The 18,399-nt window shown below is 49.9% G+C and overlaps 1 protein-coding gene across 3 annotated transcripts in view; it reads right to left on the bottom strand.

Annotated features, from left to right (window-relative positions):
• Positions 1-17,692, bottom strand: part of Slx9 (SLX9 ribosome biogenesis factor) — a 29,303-nt gene extending 11,611 nt beyond the window's left edge. For 2 of the 3 annotated variants that reach the window (XM_021630976.2, XM_021630977.2), the window contains exons 1-3: positions 17,555-17,692; positions 15,166-15,274; positions 4,257-4,325 (exon numbers count right to left, since the gene is read on the bottom strand). In XM_021630976.2, coding sequence (XP_021486651.1) covers positions 4,257-4,325; positions 15,166-15,274; positions 17,555-17,692 — 316 coding nt within the window. Of the gene's footprint in view, positions 1-4,256; positions 4,326-15,165; positions 15,280-17,554 lie in introns of all 3 variants that reach the window. The other variant, XM_060369299.1, reaches the window with a different exon arrangement.
• Positions 17,693-18,399: the final 707 nt, after the last annotated feature.

Raw genomic sequence — 18,399 nt, 5'->3', positions numbered from 1 at the left:
CATAGCCTTGATTTTCTTCAAAGGATGAATTTAATTCCAAGTTGCTGATGTAACAAGTACTTAAAGTATTATTTGCCTGCATGTGGCTGAGAGGTGTATGCAGGTCTGGGATAAAGCCCCACTCTCTCTGGGTCACACACAAGAACTTTACTCAGACACTTCAATCAGGCGGTGACCCTAGCAGAAGGGGTGAGGCAACCAGCAGCTTCCCCCTCAGCACGGCCAACCTGAGCATCCCAGCCAGGCAGGGCCAATATGCCAGCGTCTATCACTTCACCCTGAGACAAAAACAGCCCACCAAGCCCTCTGCCCAGTGCACCCTAAGAGATTTTGTGGATTTATAAAGGGACAATTTGTTTTGTTTTTTGTTTTCTTTTTGGTTTTTGTTTTTGTTTTTTCAGTCTAGATGGAACAGAGCAAACAATTCACTTAGCACCTCATCAAAACCAGCAGCTCTTCCCTGAGCCAAATCATGGGGGTTGGATTTCCCTGGCAGAAAGAAAGGCAAGGGGCCACTCCCTCATACACGCAGACCCAGCAAAAAGAGATGGAGGCTGAGGAAGACATGCAGCCCAAACATGGGGAAGCAAATCCAAGCCAGAGATGCGCAATCAGGGCGGTCTAGGTATGCAAGGATAGTTTGGTGTCTGAAGTTGCTATAACCCACCATGACCCACAGCAATGCCAGCTAAAAGGGGGGTTGAGGGGCTGGTCACTAGATGTGCCAGAAGAGATGTGGTAAAACACACTGTCTACTCATGAGAAGATTATGATGAAACCAGGAACGGACCCAAGATGGTAAATAGCTCATGTCTACTGAACTCAACAAGACAGGGCCAATCACATCCTGGCACTACCATCTGGCAGTTCACTGCCACCAGTGAGGCAGAGACAGGGGCAGGAGACAGCAGGGAGCAGTGAGGGTCATACATGTGTCCAGCCTCAATCTCTAACACACAATGCAACAGGACTTTTAACCAAGTTGGGAAACTAAATCCTATTCTTAAAACAGATAAAAACAAAACCCTCAGATATTAGAGACAGGGGGATAAGAAGATCAAGGTCATCCAGGACAGTCTAGAATACTCAAGCCCCTGTCTCAAAAACAACAACAACAAAAACCTCAATGTGAACAAAACATTATTTAAACAGAATTAACAAGAGAGCAGGTCTACCCTCAAAATACACAAGAATGAAGCCCAGAGGAGAACACCAGACAAAGAGAGGCGGCCGCACATGGGGCTGCCCTCCCTCCCTGCACCCCAGGATGAATTACTTGAGCTGGACACTCTCAATAAGTAGAGAACCACCAAAAGTAACACACAGTAACGCCGCCCAGTGTCACTGGGATCCAGGAAAGGAAATCACAGCCACGAAACAGAGCTTCTGAGCTGCCTTGGACCAGGCGGGCACCTCAGGTGTCACAACAGCACTTGGCAGCTGGCTGCACGTGCTGTGAAGCGTAGTCCTAGGACACCTGAAGCCACCATGCTCACAACATAACGCTCCAGGGAGGGACAGTGACAGCAGAGAGAATGCGTCAGGGATCAGCAGGCTCCACAGCCACAGAAGAGACATACTGACGGTGCTGAGAACCCAGTATAGACAGCCACCAGACCCAAGACACAACCAGCGCATGATCACTAGTAAAGTAAGTAAAAATAAATAAACAAGTAAACAAATAAGTGGGGTAAGTGGAAATGCTGACAAACACTGAGAGCCAGAGCAACCTGGGACAAGGGCGCAGAGGAGGCCTGGTGTTCCACCCGCTGAAGCTACAGTAACCCTGGGCCACAGCACAAGCACGGAGTGGAGGAAAGCCATATGACTTTCAAAAGGACAATCCAAGGAGGAGGGCAAAATGCATCAGGCTGGCAGGACCACCCACCAACTCACAGCAGACTGTGCCAGTTCAGAATGGACCACAGCTTACGGGCAAGCACGGCTATGGCACTTCCAGAAGGAACACAGGAAAACATCTTCATGACTTGGGATTAGGTGCTGTTCGTTTGCGAGAGTCTCTTAGGTAGCCCTGGTTGTCCTAGAACTCACTGTGTAGAGTGAGTTCTTGGACTCACAAGAGATCAAGCCAGGCAGCGCTCTCTTAAACAAGGCACACTATGGCCACTTGGTAAATGAAATATGGGGTTTACGATTTTTAAAAATTAAACTCCTGTAGTTTAAAAAAAAAAAAGTTAAGAAAATGAACAGGCAAGAAATACAGTGCGCACACAGGGCCAGGGCCAGGGCCAGGGCCAGGGCCAGCGGGTCCCAGGCACACAGAGACTTCAAGCTCAGTGATAAAAACCGAGCACCTCAAGAAAAATGAAGCCCAGTGAAGATGAAATGTAAATGAGATGCAAACACATGACAATGCTCTTTCACAGAACAAAGACCAGCAGTCCACGAGACCTCAGCCAATGTCACCAGACACTCGACTAAAGATATTACAACGCCGGTCCACATGGCTGTGGGGCCACCACAACTCTCATGCTGCTGTGGGGAGCACATGAATGACTGCTTCAGAAGAATGTCTGGCAGTGCTTATGAAACTAAACATACACCTGCCCTCTGACCCAAGACTCCATTCCTAAGTATTTACAGAAGAGGAATAAAAACATGTCCACAGAAAAACTAGGACAAGTGCGCATACCACCTCATTCAGCACAGACGAGACGGAAGAGCAGATATCCATCAACAGAAGGGCGGCACTGATGACCATGAACAGTGCGCTGCCTGTCAGCCTCGGGACTGGCCACTGCTACATGCAGGGCAGCCTGGCAGGAAGGCAGAGCGCTGTCTGTGTGAGTGCATTGCTGGACACTGCAAAACCGACCACAGACAACGCTGGACATGGCACCTCATACTGGGTAGTCAGGGAGTGTACACAGCTGTCCGTAGTCATTGCTGATGCCACATAAACACGCTCTTCACAGAGCCAGAGGGAGGGGTTCATAGACAAACTAAACGCTAGCCAATCGTTGGTTCAGTCCCCAGTACCGGAAGAGTGTGGAGACAGGGGACAAAGAGAGGGAAGAAACAACACGTAGCCTTTTGCTGACAGAGCCTGAGATCTGAGGAAATTGGACTACTTTAGAAGAAACCATGAGCAATAAAAATTGACTCAAATCAACCAACCACCAGGAACAAAAACTTCCACATCAAAGAAGCACACCGCGACGTGGCCAGGTCCTACGACGAGCCCTCTGCATTGCCTGCTCTGAAGAGAGCATGCCACACAGCGTTTTGCTAGGAATTGTGAGGAAGTGGAGGGCAGCCTATTTCTTTAAAAACCACCCAAAAAGTAACAAAATGTAAAACTAGTAATTAGAAAGAAAAATTGATCAATTTCTATAAATACTTCTTCCAAAAAATACCCTTTTATGTAAAGTTTTCAAGAAAAAAATTTCAAGAAAAATTCTTATTTTCAAGAAAAAATAAACCATATTTAAACACGGAAGATGAAATGTTCTAAATTAACTCCCAAAGTTGGCAGAATAGCACTAAAAAGATAACAGCTGAGAAAAAAAAAACTACAAAGCAATCTTTGTAATTTTCAAGTAAACAGAGAAAATGCTTGGGAAAAGTCGCACTTAATCAGCATTACGGAGAGTGACTACCTACTACAGGCAGGGGGTGAGGGAAGAGTCGCTCCATCTGCTCCAGATGCCTGAGAGAGCAAGACCAAGTGCACCTCAGCCACGCCAACCTAGCTGCCCTACTCCTGCAGCTGCGTGACAGAGGCTCAGAGATCGGGAGCTCGGGTCAAGCCTGGCTGCCCACAGAGGTGAGCTGGCCTGGGACATAGGAACTCTACTATAAAATACCCAACCTCAGGCAGACCTGGAAAGAGCTGCACACAGGCCTCCCCTGTGTGCAAGCGCTCTGATGCCACAAACAGGTGATGTTATTTCTGTAGGTAAAGCTCTCATCATGGAGCCCCAAACAGACTACTTTACCCGAAGGGACAGGGAACAACTTTCAAGATGATTTCCAGAGAAGGAAGGAGGGAGGTTGCAGGAGGCTCACCCATGGTTCTACACCACCTCATGCTGCCCTGCTGCCGACTCCCTCTGTGTGGCCCAAGTGAAGCGAGCCACTGAATGCTGCCTCTAAGGCTTGCTGGTGAGCTCCCCCTGGATTCCACCAGGGTCTGTGAGGACAAGAACATGACACATAGCTAGCCATGTGGCACAGGTGTCTGAATGAGAACCAGGCAGGTGTGGCTAACTCACAAGATACAGACATGAACTTACTCTGCAGCCATCGCTCACGGCGAAGCCTCAGCTTTTCCTTCTTAGGCAAAATGGCCTTTGGCTCCGTACCTGAGGAGAGAGAACACATGAGTGAGCAGTGAGCGTGAGTGAAGTGTGTCTGTTCAGCCCAGGCTCTCTCCATCCCTGCAGAGGCTATGGTCAATGAAAAGGCAGACTGTGCACCCAGGTCCTAAACCTTCGGCCTTGAGGCTCCATGCAGCAGTGGGACCCTATTTGGTATAACACCGTAAGGCTCTCCAAGCCCAGCTGGGGCCTCAGCGTATTTGGGAAAGGTGAGGATGCTACAGCACCAACACCAGGTCCTGGACATGATAAACCTCTACCTCGCTTGCCAGCATTAGGACACAAAGCATGAAAACAAGGAACCCATGACTCCTCCGGTCCCCAGGGTACCACCATCACCGGAAAACAAGCCTCTCATCTCTGCGTCTCTATCTTTATTGGCGGCAGCTTCACCTACCTGGTTTTGTGTTCTCTTCCCTGTGCTCCTGGCCTTAAATAACCCACTATGGTGTGCTGGCACATCCCTACTGTAACGGCTGAACTGTGTTCCAAATCCATGTGCTGCAGTGCTAACTCTTGGTTCTTTAGAATGGAATGGCAAGCAGCCAGGCATGGAAGCTCATGCCATTATAATTCTAGCACTCAGAAGGCTGCAGGAGAAAAATTGCTGAATTGCCGTAAGTTTGAGGCCAGCTTGGGCTACACAGTGAGTTTCAACTACAAAGTAAGACCTTGTCTCAAAACTTTTTTTTTTCCAAAAGGAAAAGTAATAAGACTATCTTTGGAGACAGGGTGCGATGGTTAGTTCTGGTTGTTGACTTGACACCGTGGGAAGGGAGTCTCGGTGAAAAACTGTCTAGATTATGTTGGCCTAGAAGGGATTTCCTTAACTGGGTTAAGGTGGGAAGATCCACTATGAATATGAGCGGCACCATTACTGGGGCTAAGCTCTGGACACAATATAAAGTAGAGGGTGAGCTCAGTACTAGCATGCTTGTGTTACTTCATCGCTCTCTGCTCCTGACTGTGGATATAATGTGACCAGCTGCTCCACATTCCTGTTGCTCTTTCTTATGTCCCCAAACTGATGGGACTCTAGAACCTGGAATTAAACCCTTTCTCCCTTATGCTGCTTTTGCCAGGTTATTTTTATCACAGCAACAGGAAACAAAACTAAGACACAAGTTTTGAGGCTGAAAGGTTGGCTCAGTGGTTAAGAGTATTTGCTGCTCTTTCAGAGAACTCATGTTTAGTTCCCCATAAACTGCAGTTCACAATTACTTGTAACTCCAATTCTAGGGAATCCAGCACCTTCTTCTGACCCCCACAGGCACCGCACACACATGATGCCCTTACATACACAGGCAAAATACCAATACAAAGAAAATGAAAACAAACAAAAGAATTTTAAAGGCACAGGGCCCACATACAAAGATGGTTTAAATAAAATGAGGTCATCAAGGGGGCCCCAATCTTACTGATTTTTTCTTAGATGAGGACCATAAGACAGGTTTACTCAGAGGAAAGACCACACAGAGTGAAGACATCTGCCAGCCAACAAGGACCAGGAGAACCAAGCCCTCCCTGTCACAAGTAGACTCACAGTTCTCCAAAACCACTGAGACAATATGCATTTAAGCTACTGAATCTGTAGTACTGACAAACAAGTCCATCTCTTCAGAAATGATGACAAGCAACCATCCAGGAGAGGCCTTGCATAAGTCTTGCAGACAGAGGGCCTAAGTGTTCACTTGTCTGGGGACATTAAGAACACAGAAGATGTATCTCCACCAGGAACCAGATGACAAGGCCCCATTTTTCAAAGAAGAAAACCAAGGCTCACCACTGCATGCTCTGTGGTAACATCAGGTAGGCCTGTCCCAATTAACCAGAAGCTGACTGACTGTGGGACACAGACCACTGGGTTGTGTGTGCACAAAGCACTGAGAACACCGAGGGGCTGGACAACGGCAGCTGGGCTTCCTCTTCTCGAAGGATGGTCACAGCTCTGTCTTATGACAGCTGGAGACAGCTATAGACACCACCCAGCCAGAGTACCACCCCTGTCTATAGTGAGTAAGTAGGACTAAATGCAGAACTGAGGTACAATGAGAGAAAAGAGAGCTCCTTGCTGGTTACTGGGCCTCCAGAGCCCCTACATTCTCAGGCAACTGGGTGGCATGGCCTCTTGGTGGGATGCGTAAGTCTATAAAATAAACCTGGGACTTGGGGGGGGGGGATGGAAACAGCAGGACTTGGGGAAGGGGTGAGACAGGTCACTGGTATTTCTGCTGCTAGCCTGCCCTAGAACAACATAGGGAGAGCCCATGCCCTTGACCTTAACTGCCTTTCCCAGGCTGACGTGGTTTTAGCTACAGAGAACATGGTTTTGGCCCCCAAGAACATGTGTAGAAAACATGGTCTTCTGACATCCTATGCATGTAGATTCCCTGGATCGTACAACAGAGAAAAGGATAAACAAGGCAGAAGCAGGAGAAGCTGGAGACCCTGGTAGGCCACTTCAGCCTTCACTGAGGGAACAGGCACAAAGCCTCGGCAGTTGGTGACTCAGTTCCTTCCCACAGTTAGGACCACAGTGCTGGAGTGTTGTGCCCATGACTGCAGCCTAGGGCTGACCTGTCTTTCTGCTCGCCATCCCTAATTACTCATTTTCCACTAGAGGAAAGGACTGGGTCTGAGATGGGGCTAAGAGGGCCCAGGGCTCAGTAGCTTCTCCTCCAGCTGGCCTGACAGAAGGAGCATCCACTGCACACACTGCCCTCCAGCGTGCCCTAGCACCGTACCTGGACAGATGTCTCATGACTAGGGGCAATGTCAAACCACAGGTGAGGTGACAAGGCCTAAATGTGGGATGTCAGGCTGGGGTGGGACTTGGGGACTTTCTGGGGGTACAGGGAAGCTTGTAAGAAAAATGGGCCTGGCCCAGCCAAGACAACATAAAGTGGGGATAGGGAAGGGGGCAAGAGCCAAACACAGAAGTGTCCAAGGTTAAGACATCCCAGGGGGCAGGAAGTAATTCTCCCTAGATGATTCTTTCAATTTTCTGTAATTCTGCAATTACTCCAAAGTAAAAATAACAGCGAGGTCAGTGGAAACTGGCCCAGGCAGTAACACGCCTAGCAGCACACAGAACGAAGGATGTTGGAGCCAGCTACCGAGAATGCGAGCTAGAATGTGACCTTCTTAGCCCTCTGTGGCTCCAGAGAAGCAGAACCGAACAGGCTGTTCTTGCAGATGCAAAGGGTTTGGAATGCTGAGGTCATGCAGAAGCTGAAGCCCTGACACAGCCCTAGGGGTCCTGCTGCACTTGGCGCTGACGGTTACCCTCGCTTCACTGGACTCTGCAAGGCTGACGGTTACTCCCTGTAGGCAGAGAGACAGGCCCAGAAACAGGCAGCAACCAGACAGACATGCACAGCCTCCATGGTGAGGACAAGGGGGTGTCTGTGATATCAGCAGGCCTGTGCTGGTTAGAGTAGGAACACGGAATGAGCTGTGGCTGCTGCCTGAACAGAGGGAGCATCACAGGATCCGCTGTGACAGGAGCAGCAGCTCAGCCCCAGCTGTGGCGGGTTACAGCAGAGCTCTGACAGTGGCTGCTGCCAGGCTTCTCCCAGACTACCAGTTGTCACAGCATCGGCTGCAGCCCTCACCCTATGAAGGAAGGAGACAGGGCCCAGCAAGCATTTCTGAGGAGTGACAGGAGCAATAGCTATACTGGGGCAAGACATCTCAGCCCCAGCTTCTTTACCAAAGAACTAGGACTTGGAACAGGTACCATGATTACTGGGTCCAGAGCACACTAGGCCCTACTGTGGAACCACTGACCCTATCTACAGCTTACCCTCAAGGATGAGCAAATGTTTAAAATAAAACATGCAACAAAATTGGGATCTAAACCGACAGACACCGACCAGGCTGAAAACAAGAGGACTGGAGAGACTGGAAGGGCAAGAGAAAAAGTAGCCTCAGTCCAGTACCAGTATTTCCCAGCCTAAGAGACAGAGATGCTGCCACCAGGTTCTCCTGGGCTGCTCAGCACCCACAGCACCAGGGAGAGGGGCGAGTGGCCTGTATCGATCAGCTTTTTAGTACTGTGACAAAAGAGCCAAGATAAGCAGCACCAGAGAGGCTGAGGCAAGAAGACTGCCATGAGTTCAAGGTCAGTGTGGACTAGAGCAAGACTTTAGAAACTTCAGAAGAAAAGAACAATTTTTTAAAAAGGAAGTGGGCTGGAGAGCAGTCGGTAAAACTGCTTGCTAGGCAAGCCTGACGATCTGAGTTCAAACCCCAGGCCCTACAGCAGACAGCAACTACCATTCCCTCAAGCTGTCATATGACCTCCAAACAGACGAGGTGGCTCATGTGCCTGCGCTTGTGCACGTATACCTACACACACTGTACACACAGACTAATAATAATAAATAAAACTAAATTTTAAAAAGGAGGAAGGGCTGCGTATGATGGCTATCTACACGGTTTCATTTAAATGTTAAATGAACTACCCTGAATATAGGTAGCACCATTCACATTCCATGGCCTAGAGGCCCAGACTACACAAGAGGAAAAAGTGAGTTGAGCCTAAGTATTCATCTCTCTCTGCTTTCTGACTGTGAAGAGAGCCAGTGGCTCAAGAAAGCACCTGGATAGCAATGGAAAAACCCTACAGAGTCACTGGGGTTGCCAAGGCCCTAAAAAGATGCATCTCTGTGTGGAGTTTGGGAAATACACAGGGCAAGGGTATCCAAAGGGAGGCGGCCAGAGCAAAGATGGAGCCCAGTCACAGGCCAGGAGCTGCTAACCACACGGTGACACAAGAAAGCCTTTCAAGTTCTTGTCCACCTCCCAAAATTTTATCTCAAAACCTACAGCTGCCCGCTAGCCTAGCTGCTGATGGAGGACATGAGGAGCTGATAGCCTCAGCAGGACACTGGCAGTAAAGCTCCTCCAACAGCAGAAATGTCCTGAGAACCCAAAATAGCCCCAGCCACTTGGTCCACAGTCCTAGGCTTAGAAACAGCACCCCACATGCTCAGATGACATCTCTCCTACCTGTTTTCCCCAGGCAAATAAGCGTCCAAAAGAAAGCACCCCAAACCGGGGACAGATGCCCCTAAAGAGCCAACCAGCCCTCAGTATTCTGCACCCTGGCATAAGACTGGTGGCAGGCACAGGGTTCTCCTCCCTTGGAGGGTTTTGAAGCAGCTGGGGACAATCTATAAGAACAGAAGAGCTCCTGAGTCTTCTAGTCCGGAACAAGCGGCCATCTCACTAGCACTGGGAAGAAATGATGTCTCACTGAAGCTGCCTCACATCAGGTGAGATGGCCTAGGACAGAGCACACTGATGACACCCACAGGCTAAAGGGTCCTGAAGGCAAATGGGCTTGTGGCTCTGGACAGACTGGGAGCATGCAGCAGATCCCCTGTGAACACAGGTAGACAATGGACATGATATCACATACGGACCCACACAGGACCAGGCTCAGCAGGTGTTTTTGCTGATGCTTCTCAGTTATGAGTTACTTTTCAGGTAACTCCAGGCAGAGGCTGGCCCCTAATGGTCACGTTTCTGCTGCTGTCCACAGGGCTGGCTCCACGCTTAAGAGCCAGGCCTCTGGCAGGACAGGGGCTATGTCCAACTCCCTCCTCAAGAATGAGCATGCCAGGGCCCCAAGAGCCGTACACACCAGATTCTGTTTCCTACAGCCTTGGGATACAAATCCCACAACAGTACTGGGCTTCAATTCTACCACAGATGGGCAATCCCTACTGGGCAGAGGTGGGCACTCAACACAGTCCACCAGAGAACGGGAAGCATACAGGCAGTGAGGCTGGCTGGTGGGGCCACAGCCATAAATACTACGCATTCTGCTACCGAGTGTTTGAACTGTTTCTAAGGCCTTAAACCCAACAGGCACCTGTCTGATCAAAGTGTGGCCTGTGGGGTTATTGGGAACATGTTACAGTCACTACCGCAGGGACAGCCTTGCTCTGTTACCAATTAGACCAGTTTCTATGCTCAAGCTCTGCAAGGGTAATCTGATCAGTCCCGGCACCTTATGAACTAAAGCTGCAGGAAGGAAGGGACAATAGGTAGGACAGAACCTGGCCCCAGCTGCCCCCCTGCTGCCACATACAAACACTTCCAGAGCACACTCCACAACAAAGAAACAGAGGACCCGAGAAATGTCACTGGAAGGGACACACAGAAACAGTCACTGGACTGTGCCTGCCAACTGTGATTTGTTGCCTCGAGATTTGTGCACCAGTGTGTCTGCCTAGCACCCCACAGGGAGCGCTTTCAGAAGCAAGTGCCTCTCCCTCCTGCTCTCCCACAGCCCGGCAGCCAGCACACACACAACACTGCAGCCAAGGTCAACTCATGCTGTGACTTGCTCCCCATAATGCTGGTATGTGCACATGCTACGCCTAGGAGTTGAGGGGAACAGTAAGGAGTGTGTCCTATGGGCTCTGCTATAGCCCTGACTGCACAGCCGCCTTTTAACTAAATTCCTAGAGAACTCTCATCCTCCTAGGGTTCTATACACAGTAGCTTCCAGCAAGCCCTCTGCCCCACGCATGACTTAAGAAGGAAATGAGGCTTTGCTGCCCCCTGCTGGCCAGAGTGTGAGTGCACAGAAGACTGGCACTCAAAGAGGAGGGACCCTGCAAAGTCACATCACTCTGGTCAGCATAGGGGAGGCCAGGGGTCTAAAGAGATACAGCCATTGGGCTCAGAATCCTGTCAAGATGCCTGAGAAGACCTTGTGTGTACATTCTGGGTTTCCTGCGCTGGAGCTCTGCAGCCACATCACCCAGCCTAGGGCTCCTAATGACATGTTTCCCACCCCAACGCCTGGAGGCCTTTGCACCCAGCAGCATGCTGACCAATGGCGACCAACAATGTTGGCCCCACATTTCTCACGGCCTTCATTCGAGGAGCCCCTGCCCTTCTCCGCTGCAGGCCTTGCCTCACCCTGCCCACATCTCAGCGCTAGAGTTCACATGATAGTCTGGAAGTGGACTGGGTGTATTTTCTGCAATCTCCCAGTGTGCAGAGACAGCAAGCTGTAAATAAAATGTGAAAATGTGCTTGTGGACTTTCTCTTTACAGCACACTGCCAGGTTTTAGCTTCGTGTCCAAGGCAAGCACAGGCAGATGACAGACAGCAGGCTGTGACCATCTGCTAGGCAGTGTCATGGCCAGGCTCACCGCACCAGCTCAAGCCGACTACACGCCAGGTAGCACACAGTGTGCAGAATGGAGTGGAAAAAAGAGTAATCGCTGGCATCTGCCACAACACCTTCAACCCCTGCCAGAAGAGCAGGCAGCGAAGTCGTAAACCATTTCGCATGGGGGTTCAGGATCCCACAGGGAAGATCCTCTAGCCCATAGGACTAAGTTGGGTTTATTGGCTGGGGTTGGGGAGCAAGAGGTGAAGGCACATAGGTCAGGAGCCCCACAGCATAGCTGCAGAGGCCAACCCCTCCTAGAAGGCAGCCATCTTGTCTGCCACAGGAAGGCGAGCTCAGGGGAACAGGAGGAAAGCTGGTTCCCAAGGTACACACAGAAAGATAAGATGCCCCCTCAGAGCACTCACAGGGACACAAGCCTGTACACAATAGGGCAGCCTCTGCGTGCACATGGTAGTCATGGCAGATGTCTATTCTCCTCAGGGCCATACCAGTTATAGCCACCTCACCCTGGGCAGGAAGTATGGAGTTATTTCTGACTCAGTCCTGGGTGAGGATGAGACACGGGGAAGAGGTGTTACAATGACGCATACAGAAAAGTGCCTGCAGGCATTGCTTGTGCCTCTGAAACCAGCAGGTCACTGAGCAGACTGTGGGGGCAGATCAAGTCCTGAGTGAGCACATACTGTTGACATGGGCTCAGCCATATCAAGGACCCCAAGGCCTCAGAGCCACAGAAATGGCAAAGTCTGCCTCTGGTCCAAGTACAGTGTTTACTGTTGACCAGTGTGTGCAAAACCTACCAGCTACAGCTTTCGCCTCCCAGGTGACCGCAATGTGAGACTGCTCCTCTACAGAGACCCCCTTATGCTAGCTAGATTGATGCATGACACAAGCTAGAGTTGTCAGAAGAGGGAGCCTCAAATGAGAAAATGCCTCCCTAAGAGTGGGCTGCAGACAAACCTGTGTGGCATTTTCTTAATTAGTGATTGATGGGGAGGGCCCAGCCCATTGTGGGTGGTACCATCCCTCAGCTGGTGGTCCTGGGTTCTTTAAGAAAGCAGGCTGAGCAAACCATGGGGAAGAGCAAGCCAGTAAGCAGCACCCCTCCCTGGCCTCTGTATCGGCTCTTGCTTCTAGGTTTCTGTCCTGTTTGAGTTCCTGCGTAGATTCCCTCAATGAACTACAATATGTAAGCCAAATAGACCCTTTCTTCCCCAAGCTATTTGGTCATGGTGTTTCATCACAGCAAGAGAAACCCTAAGCCACCCAAGTTCCCAGATTACCTAGGTGTCCTCCATCAGAGCAAGCACAGCCCACCAGAGGCTACTGACTCCAGCTTTCCTGCACATGTGTCTGTCCTTTCTTCATTCCTGCATTGTCCCAGTCAGGTTTTCAGGACAAAGTCATGCAGGATGCAGCAAGAGACTGAGTCATGGACTCAGCTCCCTCCATGTCCTATGCCCACTTTGACACAAGTCAGGCCCCCCCCACCTGCCTGGTTCAGGGACTAAGCTGGCCAGGACCAGAAGCGGCCTGCACCAAGAACACAAAAGGCACCAGCCAGGGGGAAAAAAAATCATATGGGGGGGGGGGGGTCTGAGATGCAGCCCTGGGACGCTGGAAGAAGTGGGCTTTGAACGTTTTAGCCAGGAGGGAATAAGCTAAAGGGCTAGGTTTTCCAACTGCGGGTCCCTCTCCACATGAGGCTGACTCTGAAAGAGCTGCAGGCATTGCTGTGTCCCGATGTTGCTGTGCTACTGGGCAGAGGAAGAGCCAGGTCTATCTACTTCACCAGGACCCTCTGTGAGGTCTAACATTCACCTACGTCTTGCCTAGGGTTAACTGAGGATACACCTGCGGGACTCAGGGCTAGAGTAACAACTGGAGACACAACCAGTCAGAGGGGTCCCCAAGGAGGCGGGGGCTGACTACCGGACAGGTGATGCAATACATACACCAGGAAAACTGTAAAGGAGAGTACCTGAAGGCTCAAGGGACCAAGGTTGGCTGTAGACTAGATGAGTCTTGCATTCAGGAGCACGTTCTCCTGCGACACCCTGTGCCCCAAACACATGCAATGAGGCAAGACTCATGGGCACGGAGAAACAGGACTACTCTTTGGCCAGAGCTATAGATACGTGGTCCAAGCTAAGGGGCCCTCCCACATTCCCCAAACCCATCTCTGCCTCACACTCAAACTCCAGTCCATGACCCTCTCAAAGAGGCAGGACATGGGAAATACAAACAACTAAAGGGGCCGAAGGCCACTCTAGAAAAGTTGTGAGAACTCAGATGTGATTCATCCCTTATTTGAGGTTTTATGTACATATATGGGTATGCAAATTTTTAAAACATCCTTATCTGAAGGGTTCAATCAGGTACGATTAACTGTTAAGTTAACTCTCTTGAGAAAGCATTATCAAGTTGGGGCAGGTGAGAGGGTTACTGGCTCCAGGGCCATCCAAACAACAGGGCTTAACAGAGATGCTAACAGGAAAAATAAGACAGAGTTGAAAGGGGCAATACCATGGTAAGGCCTGGTGGTCAACCAAGTTCTTCAGGGTCCAGTTGGCAGTGCGGGTGGCCTTAGTTCAGCTGAAACCTAAGAACATCTCACTGTCCCTAAGAAAGGCATACCAACTCCACTGGAGCTATCTAGCCTGGTGACCTTGCTGGACCTAGCTCAGGAGTAAGGAGCAAGGAACCAGTGTTTGCTGAATGCCTGGACCTTTCTAGATATGGTAACCTGAGTTTCTATGAGGTAGGTCTTGTCACCGTTTTATATACACCAGGACCGACAGTTAAGATGTCAATGGTAGGGCCAGGTATGGTAGCCATGCCTTTGATACTAGCACTGGAGAGGTGGAAACAAGCAGATCTCTGTGAGTTCGAGGCCAGCCTGATCTACAGAGCAAGTTCCGGGACAGCCAGGAACCTTATCTTAAAAAAAAAAAAAAAAAAGAATGCCTACAGTCACAATACTTGGCAGTCACAAACCCTACTTGTTTTCTGCCTCCTTGTCAATATATAGGCATAGTGTCATTTTGCACATAAGTTTTATCTATTGTAAGAGTGCTTAGGGATGCATGCTGAGGGATTTATCAATAAAATGCCAAGCAGTCTGAAACTTGCTTCAAAAGTACTTAGGCATGAGTACCAAGGGCAGGCATTGGCACATGGAACTTCTCAACACTATTCTTTCTACTTTAGTGTATTTTAATTTTTTTTCTGGAAAAGTAACACTTTTGTCCTGCTTTGAGATGACAGGGTCTTTCCAGTTTTCTGTTTGGTTTGGTTTGGTTTTTCAAGACAGGATTTCTCTGTGTAACCCCAGCTGTCCTGAAACTCACTCTATAGACCAGTCTGGCCTCAAACTCAGAGGTCCACCTATCTCTGTCTCGAAAGAGCTAGGATTAAAGGTGTGTGACATCACTACCCAGCTAGGCAGGGTCTTTCTACATAGCCTTGTCTGTCCTGGAACTCAGTATGTATGTAGTCCAGGCTAACTTTGAATGCAAATCTGCCTGTCTCTGCCTTCCAAGTACTGGGATTAAAGGTGTGCACCAGGACATCTGGCCTATTATCTTTTTAAAAGCACAGGCTAACCCACAGGCAACAGTCAGGCTGCCCTCTGCCCTCTGACCTCTCCGGAGGCAGGATCTCACCTCTCTTTAGGGATATCACACTCCTCTGGTCCAGCTCCAGGCTCTGCACCAAGGCGCTGGGGTCTATCTGTGTCCTGGCAAAGATGTCATTTTGAACCAATGTCCAGTCCTGCAGTTCCAACAAGAGACAACATCAAGCTGACCTTCGGTTTCAGAGTCACACAGTAAGAAGATGCCAAAGCAAAAATCCTTGATTTCTCAGCCAAGGAGGCCCTGGGAGAGTGTCTCAGCCTGGGGGGCTCCTGTGTCCCTGTTCCCAGATCAGGCCTGTACCTAGGCTGCTCCCTTCTGCCCAATCTACTTGGAAAAAAAAATCAGAGCAGCCGGGTCTACCATAAAGCAGAGGGGAGCCTCATAGACACCGGCACTGTGCCCTGCCTCCTTGCAAGACTATGCAGATCCAGGAGCAGCTGAGAAAGGGCAGCACTGCTGTTTTCAACTGCATGTGTAAGCCCTCCCAGGGATGAGCAGAAGGAGACCCTCAAGGAATGAGCAGAGGGAGTCCTCTAAGCCCAGGTCCTTGGCAACCTGTGAGGATCAAAACCAGGGATACCAACCACATAGCCTTTCAGCAGAGACGCAAAGACACAGCTGGCCAAGGGGCCTTAAGAATAACCTCTGTCAACACAAGGCTGAAGCTTCAGCCAAGATAGCAAATGAGGAAAATAAGACATCAGAGGCTACACAGCAATGGGAGGACATAGGAAGGGATGGAAAGAATGCACAGTTTAGCGAGATCAACAAACAAACATGCCTGGGAGCCAGGCCTGGTGGTGCACGCCTTTAAAATGGCTCAGTGGGTAAAGGTTCTCCATCAAGGTTGATGACCTAAGTTTAATCCCAGGACCCACATGGTAGGAGTCCTACAAGTGCACACCATGACATTCCTGTGTCCAGACAGATGCGCACAAAATAAAAGTAAAATATGGAATACTGAATAAACAACCAAGTTAGTGCAAGAACTGAATCCTTAAAGCTGCAAAGTACATTTAAAGGAATAAATGATCTTGTTTTTATGAACTGAAAAATCAAATATTCTTAAGAGGGCAACATCTCCTAAATTGTTCTAACTACTAGATAAAACTCTATCCTTTATCTGGCAAGAGAGCTCAGTAGGTAAAGATAATGGCCATCAAATTCCATCCCTGGAAAGCACATAATAGGAGAGAACTGACTTATCCTCTGTCCTCATGTAGACACAGTAAACATATATAAAAAGTATAAAACAAAGAACTCCACAATACTTTTATTTTTTTATTTTTTTGCAAAAATTGACAAGAGACCCAGCTAGAGACCCAGAAGTGTCATATAAGATTCTATAAAAGAAAGAGTTTGAGGATCTGTATCTCTAGGGTTAAACTATACAGAACTACTCTAATCCAGGCTGTGTGGTGCTGACATAAGGATCAATGGAACAAAATCAAGAGTTAAAGCTAGCCAGATTTTGGCAAATATCAGCAATACCATTAAGTAGCTGGGGGCCCTCCAGGATATATTTAACTCCTAAGAAATCTCATCTAGTTGGCCATGTGGTGCATGCCTTTAACCCCAGCTCTTGGGAGGCAGAGGCAGGCTGATCTCTTCTGAGTCTGAGGCCAGCCTGGTCTACACAGTGAGTATCAGGACAACCAGTGCTACATAGATAGACCTCATCTCACGAACACAGCAGAAAGGAAGGACAGAGAGAGGGAGAGAGGGAAGAAGGGAGAAAAAGAAGAAAGGAGGAAGGGAAGCAGGATCTCAAAAAGGAGATGGTAGAGTTAAAAACACTTGCTGTTCTTTCAAAGAACCTGTTTGGTTCCCAGAACAGACATGGTGGCTCACAACTATCCCTAACTCCAGGGGATCCACATCCTCTCTGGCCACTAACAGTACTAGGAACACACGTGGTGTATGCACACGTGCACTCAAAACACACGCATAAAAGATTTTTTAAAAAAATCTCATCTGTCAAACGAAATAGCGTCAGCTTTACAGGCGTGTAATACACGGCACAAAGTAAATGCTTGAAAAACACGTTTTAGCACTACTGATGGAAGGCCATTGGCATTTCCAGAGTATAGTGGGACGCTCTCCTTCAGCGATGGAGCGCTTCTGGAGCCCTACACTTAAACCGAGAAGGCACAACGGCTAAGGGTGGGCCGGGTCAGGACTCTAACTAGAGTGGCTGGAACCCACATAGAGGAGGCGGCACTCAGGGCCGGACCCCGGCTCTGTGGGGACCCCAGCCATGCATGACCTCGGCTCTATGGGAACCCCAGCCATGCATGACCCCGGCTCGGCGGACACTTCAGCTATGAGGAGAACCCAGCCCGGCAGGGTCCGTGCTCTACGGAAATCCCGCCCAGCGGAGACCCGACCGTGGCTGGCCCCGCGCCCATCACCTCACCTGAGCCCTTGCTACGGCCGCCGAGGCTTGTGGGAGGGCCGGCTCCAAAGCGCGAGGCACAGAGCCGGGTGCAGCCTCCCCGTCGGGCCTCACGGCTGCCCGGTGAACGCGAGCACGCAGCGCCCTCACTTTCCCCATCTTCGCAGGGGGTTTCCGCGGGATAGCAGAGCTGCCACACTAGAGGAAGCGCCTTCCGGAAGTACTCCCCGCAGGGCGGAAATAGAAGCCGCGGCTCCGTGGATTGCGTTCAGCCAATCCCCGGAAGTACCTCCCGTAGCGCGTGCGCGGGTGCGGCGCTTACGGCGAGTGCTTCCCCTGTAGTGTTCAAATACTTTGAAGTGCGCCAATGCTTCTGCTACAGGATGCTTACTTTTGTAAAGAGCCAGGGACATAAAAACGACAGAAGCCTCGGGTGCATGTTACGAGAAACGCCGTGTTTCGTGCTGGAGCCTTGGCCAAGTGGCCTGTTTTACACATGCGGGTCTCTTATTTGTGCAATGTTGCATCTCTTCCCCAAAACAGGTCCTGGGAGTTGGACTGAGTCGTCCACTTAGATGTGAACCAGATGGCGAATGACTTCTTGCACAGTTGGCTCCGTGCCCAACAGCCCCTGTGCCCCCAGTGCCGTATTGCTTAGGAAAAGCAGGGCAAGGATGAGAGGTGATTCCAACTGCTCGTTAAATTGACACCTGTAAAATAAAATGCAAAACAAAGTGGTCTACAGTTCGGGCCCGCAACGGAAAGCTGGACCCAGGCACATCTCTGCTTAGGAGCCACAGTGAGCTACAAAGCCCACAGCTTTGTAGGGAGACCCAGGTGGCCCTCCCAGAAACAAGCACGCGCAC

The sequence above is a fragment of the Meriones unguiculatus genome, chromosome 16, assembly GCF_030254825.1.
Source record: "Meriones unguiculatus strain TT.TT164.6M chromosome 16, Bangor_MerUng_6.1, whole genome shotgun sequence".
NCBI classification, from domain to species: domain Eukaryota; kingdom Metazoa; phylum Chordata; class Mammalia; order Rodentia; family Muridae; genus Meriones; species Meriones unguiculatus.
Note: the sequence above shows the minus strand (reverse complement) of the source record. Positions and strands in the feature narration are given on the sequence as shown.